Genomic DNA, 27,235 nt, shown 5'->3' with positions numbered 1-27,235 from the left:
ACGTCCCTTGAGCACAGGGCAGTAGCAGTTACTGCTCAGAGAAGTCCTCTATCTGCCCCTGGGTCAGGAATAGTCTCCTTATCTAACTTCAGGACTCACCTCTTCCAGGGAGTTTTCCTGGATGCAAATATCCTCATGTCTGTAATACATACTATATTTTCCTTCATGACCCTTATCACAGATTGTAAAGACATATGTATGCATGAGACTGCTCGTTTAATATCATTCCCTCCCATGAGTGGAGAGTCCACGGGATCCTCATGTCAGGTTTATTCACAGTCGACTCAGTACGTATTATGGATGGGTGTTTGGACAGGTGGGCAGACTGGTGAATGGTTATTCCCTCTCTCCTTCCTTAATGCCCCTGCATACTCTTCACCATAAGACTTGGTTACCTTCTGTTGACTTTGCCTGTCCTGCCCAGCACACCATGAATTCTCAATAGACTTAGTACCTAGTAGGCATTTACTGTTTGTGTCTGCCTCTCTCCCTTATGGGAGTTTCCATCTGGGATACAAATATCAGTGATACAGAAATTGTTTTTTTCCAAGTGTAGCATTGGGAGAACAATGTCCCTTTCCTTAAAGTATGATATCTCTGGAACCACCTCATTAACAAGTGAGTGTCTATGTGAAAGTCACTCAGTCATGTCTGACTCTTTGTGACCCCATGGATTGTAGAGTCCATGGAATTCTCCAGGCCAGAATGCTGGAGTGGGTAGCCGTTCCCTTCTCCAGAGGATCTTCCCCACCCAGGGGTCAAACCCAGGTCTCCCACTTTGCAGGCAGATTCTTTACCAGCTGAGCCACCAGGGAAGCCCTAACAACTGAGTAGATTTCTCGTTTTCTGTTTGGTTAAGCTTGGAAGGCTGCTAGCAGCTAGGAAAAGAATTTAGAAAAGGGAACTTTAAACAAACCAACCACCATAAAGGATTGCCTGCCCCCAGCGAGTTGGTGAAGTGGTGAAATGTCAGTGGAAAGACTAGCCAGAAAGGCCCCAGGGAAGAAAACTCGTAACTCAAAGATGCAGCTTCTGGTACACAGTCGTGTAAAGTGTCAAGCCGCCAGGAGCCTTGGGGTGGCTGCTCCATACTTAGTGTTTTATATGCTAGAAATTCATGGTGAGAGAGAAGACCGCTGAGCTCCGCTGAGAACAAACCTGTCCCACTGGACAAGTCCTGTTACAGCCAAGGCAGCAATGAGGGAAAAGCAGAAAGCCCTGAAAAGGTGAACGCACTTCACAAACACATGAAGGGAAGGGCTGTGTACTCAGGGATCTCCGTGCTCGAGTGGATGTTAAAATGCACAGGGAGGGTCCGGTTTAGGCTGATCTGTCCCCAGGTCCCACCCTGGAAAGCCTATTTGGCAGATCTGAGTGGGGTCTGTTTTCAGAAGCTTCCCAGGTGATTCTGATGCTTACCCAGATTTTAAAAAGCAAACCTTTGAAAGACAGTGGCCACTGTAGAAAGCAGCCAATGTGACCACACACCTTTGTTGTTATTATTACTGTTCAGTTGCTCAGTCATGGCCAACTTTTTATGACCCCATAGACTGCAGCACACCAGGCTTCCCTGTCCTTCACTATTTCCCAGAATTTGCTCAAACTCATGTCCATTGAGTCAGTGATGCCATCCAACCATCTTATCCTCTGTTGCCCCCTTCTCCTCATGCCCTCAGTCTTTCCCAGAATCAGGGTTTTTTCCAATGAGTTGCCTCTTCATATCAGGTGGCTCTTCATATTGGAACTTCAGCACCTTTGTTGGCCATATAGCAATTTCCAGGCATGCCACAGAGTGGCAGGGCTCCTAAGAATCTCCTGATTGGGGGCTGGATGCGGCCCAGGTACCGATCTGTGCCTGGCCTTGAGATAAGAGGAGCTTTTAGGCTCCCTGCTGCCTCCGTCCTTGCTGCAGTTTGAGATGCAGAGAAAGAAGCTGTGGTGGTTGTGCTGCTTGTGGGAAACTTGGAAGCACAGATACTCAAGCCCACACTGGATCCTTTGTGAACACAGACTTGGCATGTGCATCTTGGCTCTCGCTGCCTTTGCAGACACCATTTCCTGGGATGTAGACTGGTGTGGTTATTGCAGGAGGTGGATTGTTCCCCTGACCAGCCCCAAGCAGGCAGGAACTCCTTCTGATCCATAATTCCCCCAAGTTGTGTATTTTTCTCTCCACTGTCCCAAGCTGTGAACGGACCCTCTCCTTCCCCTTAGGGCCCTAGACTTCCCCAAGTAGCAGATCTCAATGCAGCTAGATCTTCCTTAAGCAACACTTTAGGTTGCTTAGGCCACATTCAAAAGGCTGCCTGAAGCTCATTGTGGTCTTTGGAATCTCCAGAGCAACATGAGACAGACAAGGCTGCAAGGATCGCTGGTCTAAGAAAATAAGATTTTAATTCAGGGGTGGTTTTTGTTTTGTTTGGTTTCCTACTTAAGGAGATGAAGTGATTATCTGAATAGGTGGGGGGAGTGGAAATAAGAATAATTGCTTGGCCTGGATGCATTACCCAGAAAACTGCTGAAGTTTGAGTTAGGCTTATTCCCGTGGCACATTTTCTGGGGCCTGTTCCAACTTGTTACCTGGCTTTGTGATGCATTTTCATCTAAGCAATTTGCAGTTCTCAAGGAAGTAAACAGCCTAAGTGATTTGTATAGAAAAGCGAATATTGGACTTCCCCGGTGGTCTAGTGGTTAAGACTCCATGCTTCCAATGCAGGGGGCATGGGTTTGATCCCTGATCAGGGAAATTCCACATGTCTCAAGGTGCAGCCAAAAAAAAGCCAGCAAATATTGTAGTCTACAGCCTCAACCTGGCTTCCCTTGTGGCTCAGCTGGTAAAGAATCCACCTGCAATGCAGGAGACATGGGTTCAATCCCTGGGTTGGGAAGATCTCCTGGAGAAGGGAAAGGCTACCCACTGTAGCATTCTGACCTAGAGAATTCCATGGGCTGTATAGTCCATGGTGTCACAAAGAGTCACACACGACTGAGCGACTTTCACTAGCTTTGGGGCTTCCCACGTAGCTCAGACGGTTAAGCATCTGCTTGCAATGCGGGAGACCTGGGTTTAGTCCCTGGGTTAGGAAGTTCCCCTGGGGAAGGAAATGGCAACCCGCTCCAGTATTCTTGCCTGGAGAATCCCACGGACAGAGGAGCCTGGCAGGCTACAGTTCATAGGATTGCAAGAGTCGGACATGATTTCGCTCTGCGTCTCTCTCTCTCTCTACAGCCTCCTAGCGAAGGGGTCTCCAGAGTAGTTGAAGGGCAGGGATGGCAGGAGCTGGAGGGAGCAGCCAGATGGTCCCTTGGAGTGTGGGAAGAAGTTGTATAGGTTTTATCTCTTTTTAGATTGTTTTGTGGTTTTTTTTTTATTATTTTTTATTAGTTGGAGGCTAATTACTTCACAACATTTCAGTGGGTTTTGTCATTCATTGATATGAATTTGTGTTTTAAAGTGTATGTATACTTTAGTATAGTAGCATAGAGTTATAATTTATGAACCTATGTTGGGAGCGCCTGATGACTACACAATCTATAAAGGTTGACATCACAGCGTGGAGCTATATGAAATATGCATTAAAGAAATCCCCTTAGTATGCAGTCCACTTTATTATTGTCTTTGGATCTGAAAAATTCCTTCAAATTCCAGTGGAAATAAAATATGGATTTTATGGGCATGTAATAAAGTTTCTTTGCCCCAAAATTAATTTCTTTTATGAGAATAACACCGTAGGGGTCAGGAAGTGACTTTATCATTTTGGGTAAGTTGGTTCCAGTTTTTCGGGTATTAAGGTATACCAAGATGGTATTTTAGCCCTCTCCCTCATTATGAATTTTCCTCTTAGAAATATCATCCTTATTAATTTAGTTTTGTATGTCCACTGGGAGTTTTAAGTCTGTGGTCTGCACATTAAAATGTAAAGTAGAACATATTAAGATTGAAGGAAAGTGGCAGTTGAGAAATGAAACTGAAATAGACAAAATAATGGCAATTACACAGGGGGAAAAAACAGGATGATATGACCTATTTGTGTACCATGTATCTTAGGTAATACATCTTACTTGTTGATGAGCTTCGTTGAGCCTTTTAAAAAGGTAACAGAAATCTGTGAGATGTGTGTGCCTTTTGAGATTTTACATGGAGATGCTGCTGATACACAGATTCTCACTCTCTTAAGAGAAGCAGAATATCTCCACTTTGTTTCAATTCCAGTTACCATGCTGGGTCTTTTGCAGGAAAATCGCTTTGACATAGATGAATTAGACAAATATGCATTGTATGCTAGAAAGAAAACAGACCTGACTTGAAGACTTTATGAGAAGTGGAAGATTTGGAACTGGCCTTTTTTTTTTTTCCTCCCATTTTTTCATCACATTGTACGAAACATGATAGTACAAAGCCTGGAAGTAAATACAGAGCAAAATATGAGAGATCAGAAGTTCCTCTCTGGAATCCAGGGCAGAAATTTCTCAAAGAAGCAGAGCTATTTAAAATGAATAGAATTCTCCCCACCCACCCCCTATTGTTACCATGTTTGCTTGCCTAGCTTTTTGTTTGCTATTTGTTTGCTTGCTTTTGCTTGCCTAGCTTTTTATGTAAGTACTGATTTAGCTCCGTGAATGATGTTTGCAGAAGAAAAAAAACCATGCCTCTCCTTTCTGCTTCTTCCTCTACTCCTTGCCTTGAGATATCCTTCCTTCTACTCTTGACCATTGAGATTCTGCAGCCCTCCTTCCTCGGAGAGTTTTCTAATCCCTCTAGCATCCTGTCATCTGTGCTTTCTCTGATTGCCAATTCCATTTGTCTGTTTCTCACATTCTGGAACTTAAAAATCAGAAGACACTTCCTGATTTATAAAGGGGGAGTTGTTTTCTAAAATGTGTTAGTAAAGCTGATATTCAAATTTATTTCCCCCGGAAACACAAATAATAAATATTGGTGGAATTATCTTTTAAGCTAGCTGTGGCAGATAGGTAGCCTGCCTGGTACCACAAACCCCCTCTTCAGCTCCTAGAGCAGACATCTCTAATTCTTCCCAACAGTCTTCCCACTGACACCACACACAACCTCAGAAGTTGATAATGTGGGCTCACAGGCATCCCCGTCATAGTACCAGCCAACACTGGACTGTAGCCAGCTTGACATTACCATCTACATGCTAAGTGCTTTGCTGAGTGTTTTGGGGAATACCAAGAGGTAGCAATCAGTCTTCCTCTCTCACAGTATTTGTTACACATATCCCATAATGTATTTCAGTTATTTCTATACTTTTATATTCACCAACTCTGTGTAATAAATCTTTAGGAGCCGTATACTATATTGACCTAGAAGAAGAATGTCTCATTCCATCCAGGGGTTGGGGAGGGCTCAGTGGATGGGGTGATATTTGGCAAACTCCATAGGATTTTCACAGGAACACCGACAGGCGTGGGTGACATCCTGGAGTAGAAAAATAACATGTACAGTGGTCCACAAATAGGAGATTTTAAAGCTTGTTCAGGGATCAGCAGTTCATCAGTTAAGTACAAATGTTCAGCCCCTGCTTTTAGCTCCACACTAAAAAGCTGTGGCTCATTTTACAAGTTGTATTCTCATTGATGGCTTTAAAGTTGAGTGCTAGGGCTAGAGTTTTTGTTTTGGGGCTCCTCAGGCAGTGAGGTAGAGGAGGCGCTGGGCTGAAGAAAGGCAGATGGAGGTAGAGGTCTTTGCTGTAGCTCCACAGAGACATCAGCAGAGCCTGGACTGGAGGGGTCATGGCCACGACGATGGAAAGGCAGGAAGCAGTGGCCGGTCAGTGGAGGAAGGTGTAGCAAGGCCAGCCGGCAGACAGTAGTGCTGGGCTCTGCAGGCAAAGCTCCTTGGTTACCAACAAGAAGGGAGTTTGCTTCCCCCTCTCCTTTTTTTTTTTTCCTCTCCCTGAAAGCAGGGGTGGTCCTAAACAGTATTTCAAGTGAGATTTTGTTTACCTTTGAGATTGTTGTTATTATTGTGGTTGTGCTGGGTTTTCACTGCGTGTGCAGGCTCTTTGCTGCGGTGCCCAGGCTCCTTGTTGCAGCACGTGGCCTTCTCTCGTCGCGGAGCACAGACTCTCGAGCACCTGATCTCAGTAGTTAAGACGTGCAGGCTTTCTCCAGTTGTAGCACACAAGGGCTTCTCTAGTTGAGGTGTGCGGGCTTAGTTGCCCCTTGGCATGTGAGATCTTAGTTCTCCAAGCAGGGATCGAACCCGCGTCCCCAGCATTGGAAGGCAGATTCTTAACCACTGGACCACCAGGGAAATCCTGATTTTGTTTGCCTTTGAACCTCCCAGCCTCCTGTCATCTGCTCGTCCTCCCTGGCTGGACCCTCTCTTGCCAGTTTCCTGGAGCCCAGTGTCCTCATTTCTATTCTAAACCCCCCACTGCGGTACCCACGGTCTCCTCTGTCCCCCAACAGGTTGCACCCTTCCAAGAAGCTTCTGCTTTTTGCTTCTCCAGGCCGTTTTCACCCCTTTTCTGACCACCATCACCAACAACAGAGACCAAAACATGAACAAAACCCTTCCTGTTTCTTGTTCATCAGTAAGCAAGCAATACGTGCTCGTACCCAAAATGATATCAAAAATGTTAACAATGTAATCTGATCAAACCAGTTCAATTTGTGGCCCAGTGACACTTGCAAAGTATGTGCACTTTGAAAAGAGAATTTTTGTTACTTCAGATGAGTTTCTTATCAGAATAATTTTTAAATGAAATTCATTGAAAATGTATTTTATTCATTTATTTTTGGCTGCGCTGGGTCTGCGTTGCTGTGTGCAGGCTTTCTCTGGTTTCAGCAAGCGGGGGCTACTCTCTAGTTGCGATACATGAGCTTCCCATTGTGGTGGCTTCCCTTGTTGCGGAACACAGGCTCTAGGGCACACAGGCTTCAGTAGTTGCAGCTCACAAGCTTAGTTGTTCTGCAGTATGTGGAATCATCCCAGACCAGGAATCGAACATATGTCCCCTGAATTGGCAGGCAGATTCTTAACCACTGAACCACCAGGGAAGTCCTAAAACAAAATTTAAAGATAAAACCATAAAAGCCTGGACGACAAAGATGTTTTAGAATACCATGGTAGACCAGTAAGCCTCGGCTCCAGTAGCAACTTCTTTAAAGTGCTTCTGCTTGTCAGTACTTTCCCTTCAACTCATAAAGTTGTTTCCAAAAAATTCTCCAGTTTGTTCCCAATGACTTCAGATAGGGATGAAAGTGGGGCAGTGGGTAGGGCTAAGGTATGAATTATTCCTACAGATGAGCAGTCAGCAGTTGTAAAAACCACATCATAAATATCTGAGGCTTTGCTGGCCAAACCATTCCCACTGCAGCCATTCACCTCTGCCTTTGTGGTGCAAAAGCCACAGTAGGCAATAAGCGAACTAATGGGTATGACTGTGTTCCAGTAAAACTTTACAAAAACAGGTGTGGGGTCAGATCTGGCCCCCAGGCAGCAGCTCGCTGACCCCAGCTGTGGGAGATGCTATGTGAGCTCAGGACTGCCTCTCCTGTTGCTGCTCCGCATGTGGGCTCCACAGAATCTGTCTCAGCTTGCCAGTCCCATTCTTTAAGAAATACATGCCCTTAGAAACATACCCCATAGAATCAGCATAAACTCAGTGCCACTTCTGGAGAATAAGGACCTTGGAGTACAGCTCCCATTGAACTGGAAGAGGCAGCAGAAGACCTTAGGATACTGCCTGGAACTTGGCAGCAGACCAAAACCTCACCACATTGTCCCCAACACGACCAGTTACTGTTTACCTAAAACTTGCCTAAAAGGCATGTCCAGTTAAAACAGCCTTTTTCTATGACAATAAGCCATAGGATCATGTAAGACTTCCTCTAAAATGTTTGCATAGAAAAAAGGCGTTGGAGAACTCAGGCGTGTTTACTGTTACTGCTGAATTGGATTTGACTCAGCAGTCGCATTAGGGCACTTCAGATAGTTCATCTCTGATTTTCTTTCCTGCCAATCTTCCTGTTTACTTCTTAGGCCTTTCTTTTTTGATAGCCCTTCACTGTCTACTTTTTGTGTGTCTTGAGGTTTCCCTACATACGCAAACACAGCCTCAATGTTAGCATTGTGGAATTGAGGGTAAAGTATTCTGCTGCTCCCAGAGATGTGTCCAAGACCAGCTCCTGCTGAGAAATGACCCAAGGGTCTGCCCTCATTCGCCAGCCCACAAACCCAAAGAAGAGCTGCAGACCCCAGTATTCTCAGTAGGTCATGGGGACATGGAGAGAGTGAGAGCTCCCTGCTTTGGAGAGGATGTCTGGATCCGCCTTGCCCAACTTGAAACTGATACCAAGGAGGGACATGTGCAGATCCTCCTTCTTGCATCTGCGTCTCCTGTTATTTTTGATGAACTGAGAGTCCCTGGAGGACACTGTCCTCTCCTTGGGAAGGTGACACAGACAAACCCACCATGGGAAGGACCAATGACTGATTACATTTCTCTGCCCTTAAGGGTGATTTCTTTGCCCCACCTTTCTAAAAGGACCACGAGATCAACTTAATTTGTATGCATGAGAGTCACCCAAGTATTCACCAACGAAGCATGTTAAGCCCGTTCACATTGTTTGGGGATGATAAATGGAAGGAAATGGGAAATGGACTCAGATAGAACAAGGACAATATTATTTCATTTGCGGAGCCAGCCTGAGCGCCTCGGTTTACATCAGCTGCTGTTTCTCCCCCAGCTGCATCTGACACTCCGTGTAGACCAGAGCATGGGGGTGGGAGTGGGGGTGCAGCTCTATGTTCCAGTTTTACTGTTTTCCTCTTCAGTCCTGAGTTAGTCTCTTTGTTGGAAAGCAACGAGCCTAGTGAAGCAGGAGATTTGTGTTTTAATTTCTGCAGTCAACTCACAGGCTCCTTGCTCCTTTTGGCTGATTTATTGTTGTTCCGATTCCTTTTTTTCTGAATGGTTATTCATTCCCAGCACTGGCCTCTCTGATGGCCATCTGGTTCTCCTTTGGTCACTCGAACATCTGCCCCAGAGATTTGGAAAATGAGCTTCCTCTGGCAGCCTAAAAATAAGCTTAGTGTGACTGAGGCATGAAAGAGAAATCACCACGATCCCCTGTCTGTAGATGCTGACCCAGGGGATGAGCCAACACAGCTTCCCAGGGATTTGGAGCTTGGGTGTCTTCTGTCACATCTGCAGATTTTTTTTTCCCCCCCAAGTGTTGGGGACAGTAAAAACGTGGCATGAACTGGGTGCAACCAGTTCTTTCTGCAGTTTTCCCTGGAATCAGATGTACTTGCTCAATGTAAATAGCTGGAGATGAAAGCTGTACTTTGCATGCCATGTTTGTAAAGCTTCAAAAGTTAGCTGAGAAAGACAAATGACACTTAGAAGTTAAGCATTGTATTAGTCACAGTGTGTTCAGGAGACCTTGTAAATGCTTTGGACAGCAGTTACAGGACATTTCTGAAGTCCTAGACTTTTACTTGGACCCAGGGGGCCTGTCTCATGGGCAGTGATGGTTCGCCCCCCACCTCCAGAAGACTAAAATTTGCCAGAAGATAAAACTCAATCTTGATGCTGTTTCTCATCCAAAATTATTTCTAGCCACATCGTCCAGTGCCACTTTTCAGAAGGTTCTACAATGAGATAAAATGTCAACATAATAATGATATTCAAATAATTAAAATACCGGTAAATTAAGACCCCTTGCAAGTCATAATCCAAAGTTGTTAAAATCTAAAATAATTAACATCCAAACTTAAGCTTGCTTGACCTTTTGAGTTAAAAAAACAAAGTACTTAATGACTCCCTTTGATCACTCCAATTTCTTACTTTGTTCCACCTTATAAAAATGAGTCTTTTTTTTTTTTTTTTTTTTTTGCCATACGGAGCAGCATATGGGATCTTTGTTCCCCATCCAGGGATTGAATCCGTGTCTCCTGCAATGGAGCATGGAGTCTTAACCACTGGACCACCTGGAAATTCCCCCAAAATGAGATTCTTCATGCTGTGTGCTGAGGAGGGAGATGGTTCTGTTCAGCATGTGCAGACCGGGCTGTTTTCCACTGGAACAAATATGGCTCTGTCAGCTCCAAGAAAGTAGAATTTGTTCAACAGCATGTCTCTTGTGTACTTTACTTTTTGATGAAATGTAAATGAACAAAGAGTAAATGGACCAATTGTTGTTGTTGTTCATTCGCTAAGTCATATCCAACTCTTCATGACCCCATGGACTGCAGCACACCAGGCTTTCCAGTGCACCACCAACCCCCAGAGCTTGCTCAAACTCATGTCCATCGAGTCGGTGATGCCATCCGACTGTCTCATCCTCTGTCGTCCCCTCCTACTGCCTTCAATCTTTCCCAGCATCAGGGTCTTTTCCATTGAGTCAGTTCTTCGCATCAGGTGGCCAAAGTATTGGAGCTTTAGCATCAGTCCTTCCAATGAATATTCAGGGTTGATTTCCTTGAGGATTGACTGGTTTGCTATCCTTGCAGTTCAAGGGACTCGCAAGAGTCTTCTCCAACACCACAGATCAAAAGCGTCAATTCTTCGGCGCTCAGCTTTCTTTATGGTCTAACTCTCACGTCCATACATGACTACTGGAAAAACCATAGCTTTGACTAGACAGACCTTTCTTGGCAAAGCAATGTCTCTGCTTTTTAATATGCTGTCTAGGTTGATCATAGCTTTTCTTCCAAGGAGCAAGCGTCTTTTAATTTCATGGCTGCAGTCACAATCTGCAGTGATTTTGGAGCCCAAGAAAATAAAGTCTGTCATGGTTTTCATTGTTCCCCCATCTATTTGCCATGAAGTGGTGGGACCGCATGCCATGATCTTCGTTTTTTGAATGTTGAGTTTGAAGCCAACTTTTTCACTCTCCTCTTTCCCTTTCATCAAGAGGCTCTTTAGTTCTTCTCCACTTTCTTTTTTTTTTTTTTTTTAACAGAGAATAGCAAAGCCTTGTTAATGGCATCAGAGCATAGATCTATGAATTTTTGCTCCTACAGAGACAACAGATATGACACTAGTGCTCAGGGCTATCTGGGATCACGGGTAATGGATGTTCTTAGATTCCTGTGAGATACTCTCTTCTCTATTTTCTCGTATGCTCCTTCTAGAAACTTCCATTACTAAGGTAACTGTTTCCTGCAGCTGAAATGCCTAACACTCGTTTTCATCTATGAGTTCACCATTCATAAAATTCTAGAATTCTATAACTTATAAGTTGTTTCTTTTACAACAGTACTTTAAAAAGTGTTTTTTTCTCTTACTTTTTTCTCTCTGTGAAATGAAGTCACTCAGTCATATCCAACTCTTTGTGACCCCATGGACTGTAGCCTGCCAGGCTCCTCTGTCCATGGGATTTTTCTGGGCAAGAATATTGGAGTAGGTTGCCATTTCCTTCTCCATCTTCTCCACTTTATGCCATAAGGGTGGTGTCATCTGCATATCTGAGGTTATTGATATTTCTCCTGGCAATCTTGATTCCAGTTTGTGCTTCATTCAGCCTGGCATTTCACATCATGTACTCTGTATATAAGTTAAATAAACAGGGTGATAACATACAGCCTTGTTGTACTCCTTTCCAATTTGGAACCAGTCTGTACTTCCATGACCGGTTCTGACTTGCATACAGATTTCTCAGGAGGCAGGTAGTCTGTTCACAAGCCACAGGGAAATGGGAGAGACCATGGAGAACTGTCTCCCAGGACTATAGCACAGACTCAGTAATAGCAAGTTCAGTATTCTTAGCTTTTCTTAAAAACATGCCAGTCAGTCTATAGCAGCTGTTTGGAGTCTATGACCATGAACTTAAATCCACAGGCAGGAATCTACCTCTCAATCTGAGTGGGGAAAAATCAACCTGGTCCTATTGAAAGTGCCTTTCTTTTATATTCCAAAGCTTCTTGATCTGCATTTAGACCTTAAGATGAATGCGTAGGTCTCCCAGTGCATTGGGTGTGTGAACTGGGTCTCTGGCAGAGCTCCCAGTTCTCAGGAGCCAGTATTTTCAGTCCTGGGCTCCCTTTTCCATCTCCACTGCCTCTTGGCATCAAAGTGCTTAGCCTGCAGGAGGTGTGTCTCTCCTCTCCAACTTACTCAGCTGGAAAAACTCCCTTTGCAGATGCATGAACCAGCCCTGCTATCAGCAATCCTGAGGCTTCTGTCCTCATGAGCTGGTAAAGGCTAATACCTCTGCCACCTGCTTCTTGAGATCTGTGTTTCCTCAGGTTTTGAATATTCCAGGGATCAAGCAACACTGCCTTCTACTCTGTTTGGGGGCCAGGCAGTAATTGGATTTGCCTCCAGTGGTTCACATTCCCTTCCTTTGGGAAAGACTCACTTAAGTTTCTGTTTAACCTTTCTTCTTTCTATCAAAGGCTCCTTTCTTCTTTCATGGCCCTGCTTGCTGAATCTGTGTGCCTTTTTAACCTCTCCGTTGCTTTCTGACTTGGATTTTTTCTAAAATACTATTGTAGGTTCTGTCTTATGCGGCCCATCATTGTGAAAGTGTTGGAATCAGTGAGGCTTCCGTTGACTAAAGTATGCATTGTTCTAGTACATCCTGACCACCACCACCTCCGAGGTGGTTAATTCCACCCAGGAAATGACCAACGTCAAGCTCTGGCTTACTACCATCCTGCCTGCCTCCCCTTTGACATGCCTGTTTGCTTGGTTATTGTCCTGATTTCATTTATTTTCCAGGCCACTGTTGTCGGGGTCAAAAAAAAAAAATCTTTGTCCCTGTAAAATTTACCGAGGGATTTTTTTTTTTTTTAACTCTTCCTGGTGTTCTTCACCCCTCACCTTTGAATCTGTCCAGACATTCTTCTGATCTCTCTTGGAATAGCTGTTCCATGTTGTCTTGCTCAAGCGCTTCATCTGCAGGTCATAAATCACATCTCTCATTGTTTTCCAGGCCTGGGATCCCCAAAGGGAGTCGCTGCATCCTGTTCTCTGTGGTTTTGCCTCCCTCCCTTGGTTGGGTTTCCTTAGGTCCCAGACACCCCCTCTACACTAGGAAGTACCAGTGTCTCTCACTCTTGTGATGCCCACTTGCAGCCTAGCAGTCAGGAGCTGGCATGTCTCTCTTCCTTATTCATCTGCTGCCCTTGACTTCGCAGTCTCCTCTCCCTTCCCTCTGTCCCGCCTGTCACTAAGATCTCTTCCTTTAGTTAATCGTTATGTACTCTCTATTCTCTCTTCCACTGCTCCTATTCTGATTATAAGACCAGAGTGTGTTTTCAAATCCTCCATGGTATCCTTTGCAAACCTGATTGTTTTTAAAACTAAGTGCTCCAGGCACATGCCTTTAAAACTGCCTTCTCAACTGTTAGGTTTGCAGTCACCTTATGGAAATTTTCTTTCATCTTGAGATGAGTAAGGTGGCATGTTCTCTTTCGGTGCTCATTTGTTTTGTTTTATTCATTAATTAAATCTGCTACCTTTCTTTTCTTTTCTTTTTTCACTTTTTGGTCATACCACGTGGCCTGTGGGGTCTTAGTTCCCTGACCAGGGATCAAACCCATACTCCCTGCATTGGCAGCTCAGAGTCTTAACCACTGGACCACCAGGGAAATCCCTACCTTTCTGCAGGTATGAAGTTGAAATGTGTCTCTCTGCACTCTAGTGGTATAATCTTGCTGTATGCGTGCTCAGTCGCTTCATTTGTGTTCGACTCTTTGCAATACTATGGACTATAGCCAGCCAGGCTCCTCTGTCCGTGGGATTCTCCAAGCGAGAATACTGCAGTGGGTGGCCATTTTCTTCTCCAGGGGATCTTCCCAACCCAGGGATCAAATGCTCATCTCTTATGTCTCCTGCGTTGGTAGGTGGTTACCACTAACAGGTTCAGTTCAGTTCAGTCGCTCAGTCGTGTCTGACTCTTTGCGACCCCATGAATCGCAGCACTCACCTGTCAATATAATCATCAAAGCCAGAAGCATCCTGAGATCTGGTAGGGAGAAAGCTTGAGGGTTGGTTTTGTTTGTTTGTTTATTTCAACTAAACTTTCACTATACCCCTATGATAGACAATTAGGTATTCTACTAGTACCCTCAAGCAAATTCTTATTTAATCCTCATAGTAACTCTGTAAGATAATTAATGAGGTAATTTTAACCCCTTAAAAATAAATACTATCACTGCTACTTTACAGAATCAAAGAACTGTCTGCAACATCAGCGCTTTCCTAATATGCGCATGATACATGTCACTACCTATGGTACACGTAAACTTCCTTATACTTTATAAACATTTCCTGTGCCTGTAATTCATATGGAGAGTAGAACAGATGTTTATACAATTGCTGATTAAAATACCTATATTCTGAATGCTGAAGCTGAAGCTCCAGTACTTTGGCCATGTGATGTAGAGAGACGACTCATTGGAAAAGACCCTGATGCTGGGAGAGATTGAGGGCAGGAGAAGGGGAGACAGAGGATGAGATGGTTAGATATCATCACCAACTCAATGGACATGACTTTGAGCAAACTCCAGGAGGTAGTGAAGGACAGGGAAGCCTGGTGAGCTGCTGCCCGTGGGGTCACAAAGAGTCGGACAGGACTGAACGACTGAATAACAACAAATATTCTGAACAGAGAGCAGCCTGATGATAAGAACTCTCCCATATTCTTTGGGGGATGGGCTACTTGGGTGTAGCTGGGAGCCTCCCTTCTGCATCTCTGGAGTAAGCCTGGGAGCTGAGAGGAATGGGGAGATTCTAGCTTAGTCCTGTGCCTCCTTTGCAAGTTGGTTTTGTTTGGGCCAGGGCAGTGGTGAATTAGAGAGGCCCATATTCTATTCTACTTCCATAACCTGGGCTTTTATGAATTCTCTAGTTTGTCTAGACCCCTGGGACTCACCCTCAAAATCAGAGCCACTCTTAACCTGTGTTATCACTTCCAACTCTTTGGGATGTTTCTTACACCAAAGCTTCAGCCTTGCCTTCGTTTCCACTTCCAGAGCTCATCTGTCTCCTGAACCTTCGTGAATGGTCTGTGTACAAACTGAGCTGTTTTGGGGCTTTCTCTAGCTCGTTTCTCAGATTGATTCTATGACCATACATTAGCGTACTGGTTTCTGGAATTGTGTTACGGTTGTCTTCTATTCTCTTTGTCTTTGTGGGATTATATCTTTCATTTAAAAAAAAAATCTTCATCACCATTTTAGTGTGGCTTTATGAGGGAAATCTACCATCTTTAATCAGAAGCCTGCATGCATGCAAGCTCAATTGTTTCAGTCGTGTCCAACTCTTTGGGACCCCATGGACTGTAGTCCACCAGGCTCCTCTGACCATGGGATTCTCTAGGCAAGAATACTGGAATGGGTTGCCATTTCCTTCTCCAGTCAGAAGCCTAGTATCATTTAACTCTTACATCAAGTCCTGTTTTTCAAATGACAGCATTAGAGCTCAAAGAGGTTGACTAATGTACCTAGATTGCTGCTAACTGGTGCAACCAAGACATAAGCCCAGGCAACTGGATTCTTAAACATGCTGCCCTATCACCTTGCTTTTAAAACCAGGCACTAAAGATTCTTCTTCATTGAGATAGAATCTCATAGACTATAGGTGTGGGAAACTGTGCCAACAGAGAGGCTGTAACCTGGAAATTGGCAAATTATACTACATTCCATTAATATAATGGCATTGTTATATGACACATGAATTAGAAATGGCTGATGAATAATAGATTATATCAACTGTTTCTCTGAATCACAGGCCTTCCAGGAGAACTTTTTGCACATTTTATTTTAGAACAACTAAGATGACATCATTTCCAGAACAGTTTGATTTGTTCTGTGTGTCTGAGGGAAAAAAAAAGAGTACAGCAAATCTTAGAGTGTGGACATTTTCAGACAATAGTCATAAGACTGGAGAGAAGCTCACTGTAGCCAAACTGCACTATGTATGTTGCTACTTCCTAAGATAATCTGGAACTAATGTATCTAAGAAACCTACTTCCTGTTCATTGAGTTACACGCCTCCTAAAACTATGGCAGACCAGTTTTTTGTTACTGAAAATGGTTAGAGGAAATGGTTCCATTTAAATTCAGAACATTTTTCTTACACAGTCAGGGCGTTCTGACATAAGATTTCACTTCTCCCTTGAGCTCATCACAGTGCCCTTTGCCACCTTTTGAGATATCTCTGGGTCCATCCTAATTGATTTTCACTTTTAGCTGTAGGCTTTTGGTAATTATGTAACATACCATCTTAAGTGTAAGACTTCTCTAGCACAGTCTTTTGATATTTTATAGATCATAGAAACCAAATCTCATTTCATTCTTTGGTGCATTTCAGGATTGAAAAAAAGAAATACTGTTTCTTAAGGCTGTGGTTCCTTCTGCTAAACCACCTTCCTCAGATTCCAGAAATCAAGAAGAGTTTACATCATGCATGTTTGCATCATAAAGACTTCAGATTCTGCATGTTAAAAAAAGCTCTTATAAAAGTCTACTCCACTCTTTTTGTACACTCTTCACATGTAATCTGTCCTGGAGTCCCAAGTTTTGTTGTTGTTTAGTCACTAAGTTGTATCTGACTCTTTTTTGACACCGTGAACTGTAGCCCACCAGGCTTCTCTGTCCATGAGATTTCCCAGGCAAGAATACTAGTGTGGGTTGCCATTTCCTTCTCCAGGGGATTTTCCTGACCCAGAGATCGAACCCATGTCTCCTGCATTGGCAGGCAGATTACTTACCACAGAGTCACCAAGGAAGCCCGGATCCCAAGTATATATTGTAAACAAAAGGGTGTTCCTTTGGAGGGGTCTCAGATCTCAGCTGTCAAATGGAGATAATATTATTTACCTTGAGACACGTTTGCTGTGAAAATTAAATGGAAAAAAAAAAAAACTGAGGTGAACGAATTATATGATACAATATTGATCACTCAGAGTCCTAACTTAACGGAAAAGCATCTCCAGTTGGAGGCGGGAAGTACCCTGGTAGCACACGAAGCTGGAAATCCGGAGAGTAAGTGACTGTGCATCGCTGTCTGTGAGGAGCTGGGACGCCTCGAGCAGGCTGCTTTCCTTCTGGGAGTGCATCTGTTGTCTCCAGAATGTCTCTGACTGTGTGCACACCTGGGGCTGTGCCAGAAGACTGGAGGGGAGGATGGAAGGAGGAAACCCTGTGGGTCTAGGAACTGTAGGCTGGGATTGTTTTCCTCTCTCTGCGTGAGCCTCTCCGTCGGCCTTTCTGGTGGTCTGACTCTTGGCTGCTATGTCGTAAGCCACCCGTGTAATGGGCACCAGAGGTGATGCCCAGCAGACTGTGGAGTACCTATCGCCGGGAGCCTAGGTCATGTGGTATAACCAGAATGAACCAGGAATTTTACTCTCTCTCCAGTAATTGCTGTTAACAGTCTGCAGACAGATTGTTTACATAAAGTTCTTAGGCCAGGCAAAGGAGAGGCCCTGAGGCTTCTCTCTGGATTATTCCTATTTGCATGTCTCCTCTCCCCCACCGCCGCAACGCCCCCCCACCCCCACCCCAGACCCTGGCATGTCTCCACAAGGCGGCTTCTTCACTGTGTGGGAATTAATGTCCCAATTTGGTGTTAGGAAAGGTGTCCCTCTAGAGAATCTCTAAACTCACCCTCAGGACTCCATTCCTGCCTTGACTTCATAATTTAAACCTGGAGACCTGCCAGTCTCTGACACTGTAATAGGCATTCACCAAATTTATCTTTGTTTCATGTATCAAGATTAATTTCTTTTCCCAACGCCTCTTCCTCAATTTGCCTACATCTCCTCATTTCTCAGAACCTTTCTTTTCTCCTTTCTAATCCCAAAAGATACTTGAACTTGTGGGGGAGGAGGGAACCGTCCAAATTTTTAATATAACAGGTTAGATTTAGATATAAACAGTTGCCTTGTAAAATGGGGATTACCTGGGAGATTACTCTTACTGCTTACTTTATATATTTTCATAAATTGAATTTTATATACTCTGTTTTTTATTACCTGTTAAAATTCAGGGTTTTTTTTTAACATTATAATTACATGGCTTTCCAATGACTGCTGAGTAGTAAAGGATATCATCTATTTCTTTTTAAAATACATAGTGTAAATCTTATCTCTTTTAATTAATTTGACTTTTTTCCTCCAGAACCTCAAAGGAAAATACAATTTCAAATGACAAGGCTCATTTGTTTGGTGTGTCTCCTAAGTTTTGTACATGTAAATTTACCCTCCAGATGTTTTTGTAAACACTCTCAACTCTCCTTTTCGTCTCTAATAAGCATAGCATTTCATAGCTTGTTGGGCTTTTCTCAGATGGATGGCTAAGGGGTCTTAATGTCATCCTTTCTTCTTCACCTCTGGGTGTCTGGTAATGTGGATTTACAGTTTACAGACGTGGGCTGATTATGATGGGATTTCTGTGTATCCTAAGTGCTGCTTGATTCTGGAAGGTATTTAATCAGTACTAAGGAGTGTTTAAAAAAAACTCAACTGAGTAAATTTGAAGATCTAATTGGCTTTATTCAGCAATTCTTTTATCAGGCAGCATCCTGTCTAGAAAGTAGAAAGAAGCTCTGTACGAAATGGAAGGTTTTATAGACAGAAAAGCAGGTCCTTTTGGTATGAAGTCTTGGTGGGGCTTAGCAGAAGCCACAGCACTTTGAGGTTGTCGTTTGTTTCTCACAGGCATATGGCACATGGAATATCCCGTTGACCTGTTGTTGTTCAGTCGTTAAGTCATGTCTGACTCTCTGTGACCCCATAGACTGCAGTGCCCCAGGCTTCCCTGTCCTTCACTATCTCCTTGAGTCCGTTCAAACTCATGTTCCTTCTCAAGAAACAGCATGACCCCAGGGGCCCTTTCCAGTTTGAAACCTTGCCAACAAAGGTCCGTCTAGTCAAAGCTATGGTTTTTCCAGTAGTCGTGTATGGATGTGAGAGTTGGACCATAAAGAAGGCTGAGCACTGAAGAACTGATGCTTTTGAACTGTGGTGTTGGAGAAGACTCTTGAGAGTCCTTTGGACTGCAAGGAGATCCAACCAGTCCATCCTAAAGGAAATCAGTCCTGAATATTCATTGGAAGGACTGAGGCTGAAGCTGAAAATCCAGTACTTTGGCCACCTGATGCGAAGAGCTGACTCTTTAGAAAAGACCCTGATGCTGGGAAAGATTAAAGGCGGGAGGAGAAGGGGACAACAGAGGATGAGATAGTTGGATGGCATCACTGGCTCAATGGACATGAGTTTGAGCAAGCTACGGGAGGTGGTGATGGACAGGAAAGCCTGGTGTGCTGCAGCCCATGGGGTTACAAAGAGTCAGACATGGCTGAGCGACTGAACTGAACTGGTTCTATCCTGTGTAGTGAGATTCATGCTGAGGAGGAACTTGTCTTGTCAGCATGAGGCTTTGTGGTTCCAGATTATCTGAAGGGCTGTGCTTTGATCCCATGAACTTTTTTTCTCATGTGACACCTGTACTGATGCTCCTTGAGCCTTGAGGTAAAGATCTTGGAGGAAATGGCATAAGTGAATGTGGGCTGGCCTCTCCTGTCAACTCTGTGCTCTCTGCATTTCAGATGCCTGGAACAGAGGAGCCCCACGATGCATGCGGCCCCGAGGAATCCAAGGGGAACTTGGAAAGTCCTAAACAAGGCAGCAGTAAGATGAAGCTCAAGAGTCGCCTGTCAGGTAAGTGGACTCTTTGCCTGCCTGATTGGGAGCTTCCGGCCTCAGGAGTGGGAAGATAAGGTTATTAGCATGATGAGCCTTTTTTTCTTTTGTTTTTGTTCAGTCACTAAATCGTGTCCGAGTCTTTGCAGCCCCATGGACTGTAGCCCGCCAGGCTCCTCTGTCCTCCACCATCTCCTGGAGTTTGCTCAAATTCATGTCCATTGAGGCGGTGATGCTATCTAACCATCTTTTTTCCATAAAACTTCCAAATTGTTTTGTTTTTGATGGTGCATGCCCCAGGCATAACTGCCTTCAGCCTGGCTGCCCACATGAGTATTTTCATTTGAGTCATAATGAAGGGAATGTCAACATCTCTCTTTGTCTCTGCTTAAATGTAAATTTCCTGTTGTGTTTGGTTCATTTACTTCAGGCGACCCTTTCTCTGTGGAATATTCCTGATGGCCTATCTTTCCAGCAAACATACCTATTCCCCAAACCGCTGGCCCACCAGAACCTGGCGCAAAGAACTGGGGTTTTTTTGTTTTTTTTTAAGTATCAAATGTGCATCTCAATTAAATGGAGGGGCCAGTGGGACTTAGTTGTAGCTTTTGTAACAAAGAGATCTGATGTTTCCTGGGCACATCTTCCTAGCAGCTGGCCTAGGCCCTGAGAAAGAAAGTCAGAGACTGTGTGTGGACGCATTGTGACTCTTATGACAATGTCTGAGGCACTTTCACCTCGACAAACTTTTTCTACAAAACAAGAGGGAAAAAAAATTATATTTTATGGATGGATTGATATAAAGGTACAAGCTCGATTCATTATCATCTATTAGTTACTGTTATGTTCATTTTTTTTTTTCCTCCTGAATTTTAAAGAAGACATTTTTGTGGGCCCCTAAGATTGGCTTGGGCCCTCAGCACTGTGTCTGCTGGTCTGATGGTGAAACTGCCCCTTGGCTACCCACCTGTGAAGGGCATCCGGCCTAACAGGAAAAGCAAGAGTTTGGAAGCTTGGTGGAATCAAGTTTACCCATCAGCTCTTAAGTTACCTTGTGACCTCAGGCTGGTTGTTGAACCTCTGTAAACTTCCTCTCTCACCTAACACGGGAGAAGATAGTCCCGACTTGAAAAGGTTGAACAGATAGGAACAAAACAAAAGCACACATAAAGGCACCTTGCACAAAGCCTGGTGTGTTACCATCCCCCCAATAGGTCAATTTCATCTTTCTGCTGCCCACATCAGTGGAGGGGTAGGGTGGTGTCTATGACTGCCAACCAAGAGCCTCTCCAGCCCACATTGCCTCCCCCTCTATTCTTCTCAGGTAAGGTGGCAGATTTAGGATAATATACATCCATTTAAAAACAAGAAAACCTGAGTAACAAAATGAGTTGCTTTCTATTTATAACTCAGAATAATTAGGTAGTGTCATATATGACTATTAGGGCATGGGTTTGTAACAAAAAGTGTAATGACCAGAGGTTAATAAGACCAAAGAGAAAGGTCAGGCTGATAGTCCTCACAGGGAGAAAACGACCAGCTCCCCTTCAGCCCCGAGGATCTACTGGGGCTCTCTGAGGAATACATTTAAATCCTGTGTGTTTGGGCAGGGGAGGAGGTCTTGAGGTCAGCTGTCTGTTCAGCACCTTATAAACAGTTGCCGGGGAAGGCTCACAAGAGTTCTAGGAAAATACAGTGACCTTTGAAACCAGTGTAGTCACATTCCTCATTTTATGGATGTAACCAGAGAAATTAAGGGGATCCCAAAGGTCGCTCATTCAGTCTGCCCTCAAGAGTTCTTCCCACCACCCCTCAGCTTCCTGAGGGTCATAGAGAGAATTCTATTCCCCAGACTGGGGGTTTATGATGTGGGGAGGGGATCCTAGCTGATGACTTTTCAGATCCTTGACTTTACACATTCGTACTATTGATTTAAACTATGCAGGACATTCAACTGAGTACTAAATCCAGAACTGGCTATTGTTTGCCACAGATGCATGCCGCCTTCTCTTCCTGTGTTTTCCACAAGGCCATAACAAGGAAATATAGTAGAAGGAGCACGTGTACGAAGTCAGGAAAGGCTGTGTTCAGTTCCCAGCTCTGCCATTACTGGCTGTGTGACCTGGAACAGGTGGTTTCTCTGGGTCTCAACTTTTTCACCGATGAGATGAGGGTTGTAATGTACATGTATTGTGCACATCAGTGTGAGTGCCTTCTAAGTTGGCCTTGTTGAGAGAGCCAGTAGAGAGAACGCATGTGGCACTGCCGTTCCAAAATGTGGCTGCGATAGGCCCTCACCACGTGGTGGCTGCCTCTGTCATCACTGTTATGGTTAATATCGCGTTCATCGTTGTCATTTTCACATCATTGTTCTCATTCCACTCTCAAGGGGGGAAGATGCTTGAATGCGTTCAGACAGGAAGATTCTCAAGTTGCAGGTCATGATGAAGTATGCACGAAAGTTGTGAAGACTGAGGTCTTTCTGAATTGTGGTGCCTGGGGGAGGCATCCAGAGTGGGCAGGATGAAGGAAAGCCAGTACACTGGCAGGACTGGGCAGAACATAAGAGGAGGAAAACCAGGGTCTAGACTTGGGACAAAATGCATGAGAAATATTTTGGGACAATGGGGGTGGAAAAATGGGTTAGAGAAGTTTTTGGCAACTGTTTTTCTGCCTCAGCTGTCTGAAAGATACAATAATCCAGCCACAACCATGATTCAGTCCAGCAGAAAGATTGGGGGAGAGGAGATTCTTGGCATGGGAGGTGATGGTGCAGGCAAACTTGGGGGAAACTTAAGTGATATTTATATGCTCCCCAGTTTGGGGACGGATGTGGGTGGAGGACAAATGCTCCCCTCTGAGAATTCACAGGCTGGAGCAATGAATTCACCAAGCAAGGTAGTGGGAGATAAGACTGGAAAAGTAATTTGGAGGCATGTTAAAGAGGCTTAAGGAATTGGTTCTTCATTCAGTGCTTTGAAATATGTTCAGTCTAAAGACATTTGAATACAGGAGATTTTAATGTGCTCACTTCCTAATTTCTGGGTCCTGTAAGCTTGGATATTTATTTCATATTTTCGTAAGCGAGTCACTCTGGTATTCACATATCAGTATATTATCTACAGACACTACCGTATGTGGTTTCTCTTCTGTTGATGGCAAGTGCTTCCCTGTCAGCTCAAAAGGAATTTTCTTCTAATAAATCTTGTTCATATGAGTAAGCATGCCAAAATAGATTAATCTGGCCATGAGTTATTAAGTCATGAATTATTAAGGAGGTTCTCTAAAGAGGTTCCAACCATTTCCACTAAGATTTTGGCCCGTCTGGCTCCAAAATGACTGAAGTGATTTCATGGAACATTTTTCCTGATATTCTAACCAGAGTTTTCTTTACTTCATACCTCCTTTTTTGCCAGTAGGGTTCCCTTTTAACTTCGGTATTTTTTGATTTATCCATGTTAATGCCTTAGGTCTGTAATCTTTTTAAATGAAAATTTTTCTTTTGATTGCAAAGGAATTTCAGATGTTTGAAAACCTGAAATATGTGTCACGAAGTTAATATGTAGCTTTTGAAAAACCAGGCCTTTAGTGATGTCCATTATAATATAACTATCAGCACCATTCTAACTTTTCATCATTGTTAAAAACTCATCAATATATTATTTTTAAAAGAGTACAGAATCATCTTATTTTATTCCATGAAAAACTTCCTGAGAAATTTTTAGATAAATTAAAATTTTAAGTCATCAACTGAGATATTAAATAGAAGAATTTGGTATTTCAAAGAATCTATATGTATATATAGTTATATACATACATATACATGAATATACACATATATATGGTGCATAATGTAAACATTGTAATGTGATTGTAACTACATTCAGTATAATCGATCCATCATTTAAGATTAAAGACTTTAAACTCTCATACACTGTTGGTAGGAATATCAACTGACATAGCCACAATGGAAAACAGGATGGCTGTTTCTCAAAAAATTAAAAATAGAACTACCATATGACCCACCAGTTCCACTTCTGGGTATATGTATCAAAAAAAAAAAACCCACTAAATACACTAATTCAAAAAGATACATGCACCCCAGTGTTCACAACAGCATTACTTTACAGTTGCAAAATATGGGAGCAACTAGAATGTTCATCAACAGCTGAATGGATAAGGAAGATGTGGTGTGTTTGTGTGTGTGTGTGTGTAATATTACTCCACCATAAAAAAGGTGTGAAAGGATGCCATTTGCAGCAGCGTGGAGGGACTTGGAGGGTATTAAGCTGAGTAAAAGCAGTCAGACGGACAAAGGTAGTGCTGTATGATACCACTTATATGTAGAAGCTAAAAAATACAACAAACCAGTGAATATAGCAAACAAAGAAGCAGACTCACAGATACAGAGAACAAGCTAGTGATTACCATTGGGGAGAAGGATGAGGGGAGAGGAGAGGGGGAGTAGGGGATTAAGAGGTACAAGCTATTATGTACAAAGCAAACTACATAGTTTTATATGTAGGATATATTGTATAATACAGGGGATATAGCCTATATTTTATAATAACTATGAATGGAATATAATCTTTAATGATTGTTAAACACTGTATGATACATGTATAATTTATATCATACATAAAAATATACTTCAATTTAAAATAAATAAAAATTTTTAGATAAAGTCCCTTAAACTATCCTATTTTAAAATAGTACATAATATGAACTTCTGCTTCACTGACTGTGCTAAAGCCTTTGACTGTGTGGATCACAACAAACTGTGAAGAATTCTCAAAGAGATGGGAATACCAGATCAACATACCTGCCTCCTGAGATACCTGTGTGCAGGATCAGGAAGCAACAGTTAGAACCAGACATGGAACAACTGACTGGTTCCAAATTGGGAAAGGAGTACATCAAGCCTGTATATTGTCATCCTGCTTATTTAACTCCTATGCAGAGTACATCATGTGAAATGCCGGGCTGGATGAATCACAAGCTTGAGTCAAGATCGCCAGGAGAAATATCAACAACCTCAAATATGCATGATACACTCTAATAGTAGAAAGTGAAGAGGAACTAAAGATTCCCTTGTGAGGGTGAAAGAGGAAAGTAGAAAATCTGGCTTAAAACTCAACATTCAAAAAACAAAAATCATGGCATCCCATCCCATCACTTCATGGCAAATAGATGGGGAAAAAGTAGAAGCAGTTAACAGATTTTATTCATTCTCTTGGACTCCAGAATCACTGCTGATGGTGACTGCAGCCATGAAATTAAAAGATACTTGCTCCCTGGAAGGAAAGCTTTGACAAATCTAGACAGCGTATTAAAAAGCAAAGACATCACTTTGCTGACAAAGGTCTGTCTAGTCAAAGCTATGGTTTTTCCAGTAGTCATCCATGGATATGAGAGTTGGACCATAAAGAAGGTTTGAGTGCCAAAGAATTGATGCTTTTGAACTGTTGTGTTGGAAAAGACTCTTGAGAGTCCTTTGGACTGCAAGGAGATCAAACCAGTTAATTGTAAAGGAAATCAACCCACAGTATTCATTGGAAGGACTGATGCTGAAGCTCCAACACTTTGGCCACCTGATGTGAAGAGCCAACTCACTGGAAAAGACCCTGGTGTTAGGAAAGATTGAAAGCAAAAGGAGAAAAGGGCAGCAGAGGATGAGATGGTTAGATGGTCATGACTCAGCCAGTGACTCAGTGGACATAAATTTGAGCAAACTCCCAAGAGATAGTGAAGGACAGGGAAACCTGGTGTGTTGCAGTCCACAGGGTCACAAAGAGATGGGCACGACTTGGTGACTAAACTATGTATGATAAAGATGTCTTTAGCAATCATTACTATAATGATTTCTTAAACAAGATGTGACAGTTGCTCAGTCGTGTTTGACTCTTTCTGACCCCATGGACTATACAGTCCCTGGAATTCTCCAGGCCAGAATACTGAAGTGGGTAGCTGTTCCCTTCTCCAGGGGGTGTTCCCAATCCACCTATCGAACTGGAGTCTCCTGCATTGCAGGTGGATTCTTTACCAGCTGAGCTACCAAGAAAGCCCCTTAAAAAAGATACAGGTGTGCCAAACATAAAGGGAAAATATTATATGTTGTTCTACATTAAAATTATGGACTTTTGTTTATCAAAAAATATACCACTGAAAGAATGAAAGTCACAGACATGGAAAAGATATTTGTAATACATAGATTCCACAAAGGACTCATATCCAAAATATATTAATAGTAAAAAATAAAATTCCTGTAAATGAACAGAGAAAAACCCAACAAAAGAATGAGCAGAGGAAAAAAATGTAAAATTTTCTAGTAGCCCAATTGAAAAAGGAATAAGGGAAAAAAGAGCAAAAGACTCGAACAGCCTGTTTACAATCTTAAAAAAGAAAAACAGTCAATGAATATTTGAAAAGAAGCTCAATCTCATTAGTCCTTTGTTGTTCTGTTGCTCAGTCATGTCCAACTCTTTATGACCCCAAAGACTACAGCACACCGGACTTCCCTGTCCATCACCATCTCCCAGAGCTTGCTCAAACTCATGTCCATTGAGTCGGTGCTGCCATCCAACCATCTAATCTTCTGTTGTCCCCTTCTCCTCCTGCCTTCAATATTTCCCAGCATCAGGGTCTCTCCTAATGAGTTGGCTCTTCACATCAGGTGGCCAGAGTATTGGAGCTTCAGCTTCAACATCAGTCCTTCTAATGAGTATTTAGGACTGATTTCTTTTAGGATTGACTGGTTTCATCTCCTTTAGTTTGATCTCCATTAGTCCTTAGTGAAACGTAAATGAAAAACCACAGTGAAATACTATTATTATCCACTCCAGCAGAGTGGCTAAAATTAGAAAGACTGGCACTAGGAAGTATAACAAGCTGTAATGCACCCTGATGATCCCACTTGGTGAAAGGGAATGCATGCCTGTAACCCAGCCACTCTCATTCTAGATAGATCCAACAGATACAACACGCACATAATGTCTAACAGTATATTCTAGATCAGGCTCAGCAGACTACCACCCACAACTGTATTAGTATGGCCCACAGATAGAAATGCTTTCTGCATTTTTAATGCATCTAGAAAAAGTCAAAGAATGTATGCTGAGACCATTTGTGACTGATAAACCCTAAAACATTTACTATCTGGCCTTTACAGAAAAATGTTTCCTGACCCTTATTTTATGTCTGAAACTGGAAAAAAATCAAATGTCCATTAGCAATAGAATGGATAGATAAATCGTGGTATGTTTATATGATGAAATAGTGTGCAAAAATAGGGTGAACAGTCTATTGGCATGCAACAACATGATGGAATTTCACAGATACTGAGAATAAGGAGCCAGATTCAAAACTAACATGTTGTATGTGTTCATTTATATCAAATAGACAAAAATAATCTGTGATGTTGGACATCCCAGGTGGCTCAGTGGTGAAGAATCCACCTGCCAAGCAGGAGACACAGGTTTGATCCCTGGGTCAGAAAGATCCCCTGGAGAAGGAAATGGCAACCCACTGCAGTATTCTTGCCTGGGAAATCCCATAGACAGAGGAGCCTGGTGGGCTATAGTTCATGGGGTAGCCAAGAGTCGGACAT

At 43.0% G+C, this 27,235-nt stretch overlaps 1 protein-coding gene across 9 annotated transcripts in view; it reads left to right on the top strand.

Moving 5' to 3' along the window:
• PDZD2 (PDZ domain containing 2) overlaps positions 1-27,235 on the top strand; it is a 255,476-nt gene that overhangs the window by 180,815 nt on the left and 47,426 nt on the right. For 8 of the 9 annotated variants that reach the window (XM_043887462.1, XM_043887461.1, XM_043887459.1 and 5 more), the window contains one exon: positions 19,536-19,647. In XM_043887462.1, the coding sequence (XP_043743397.1) occupies positions 19,536-19,647 (112 nt within the window). Of the gene's footprint in view, positions 1-5,341; positions 5,357-14,594; positions 14,599-19,535; positions 19,648-27,235 lie in introns of those variants that run through there. The other variant, XM_043887466.1, reaches the window with a different exon arrangement.

The sequence above is a fragment of the Cervus elaphus genome, chromosome 25 (assembly GCF_910594005.1).
Source record: "Cervus elaphus chromosome 25, mCerEla1.1, whole genome shotgun sequence".
NCBI classification, from domain to species: Eukaryota; Metazoa; Chordata; class Mammalia; order Artiodactyla; family Cervidae; genus Cervus; species Cervus elaphus.
Note: the sequence above shows the minus strand (reverse complement) of the source record. Positions and strands in the feature narration are given on the sequence as shown.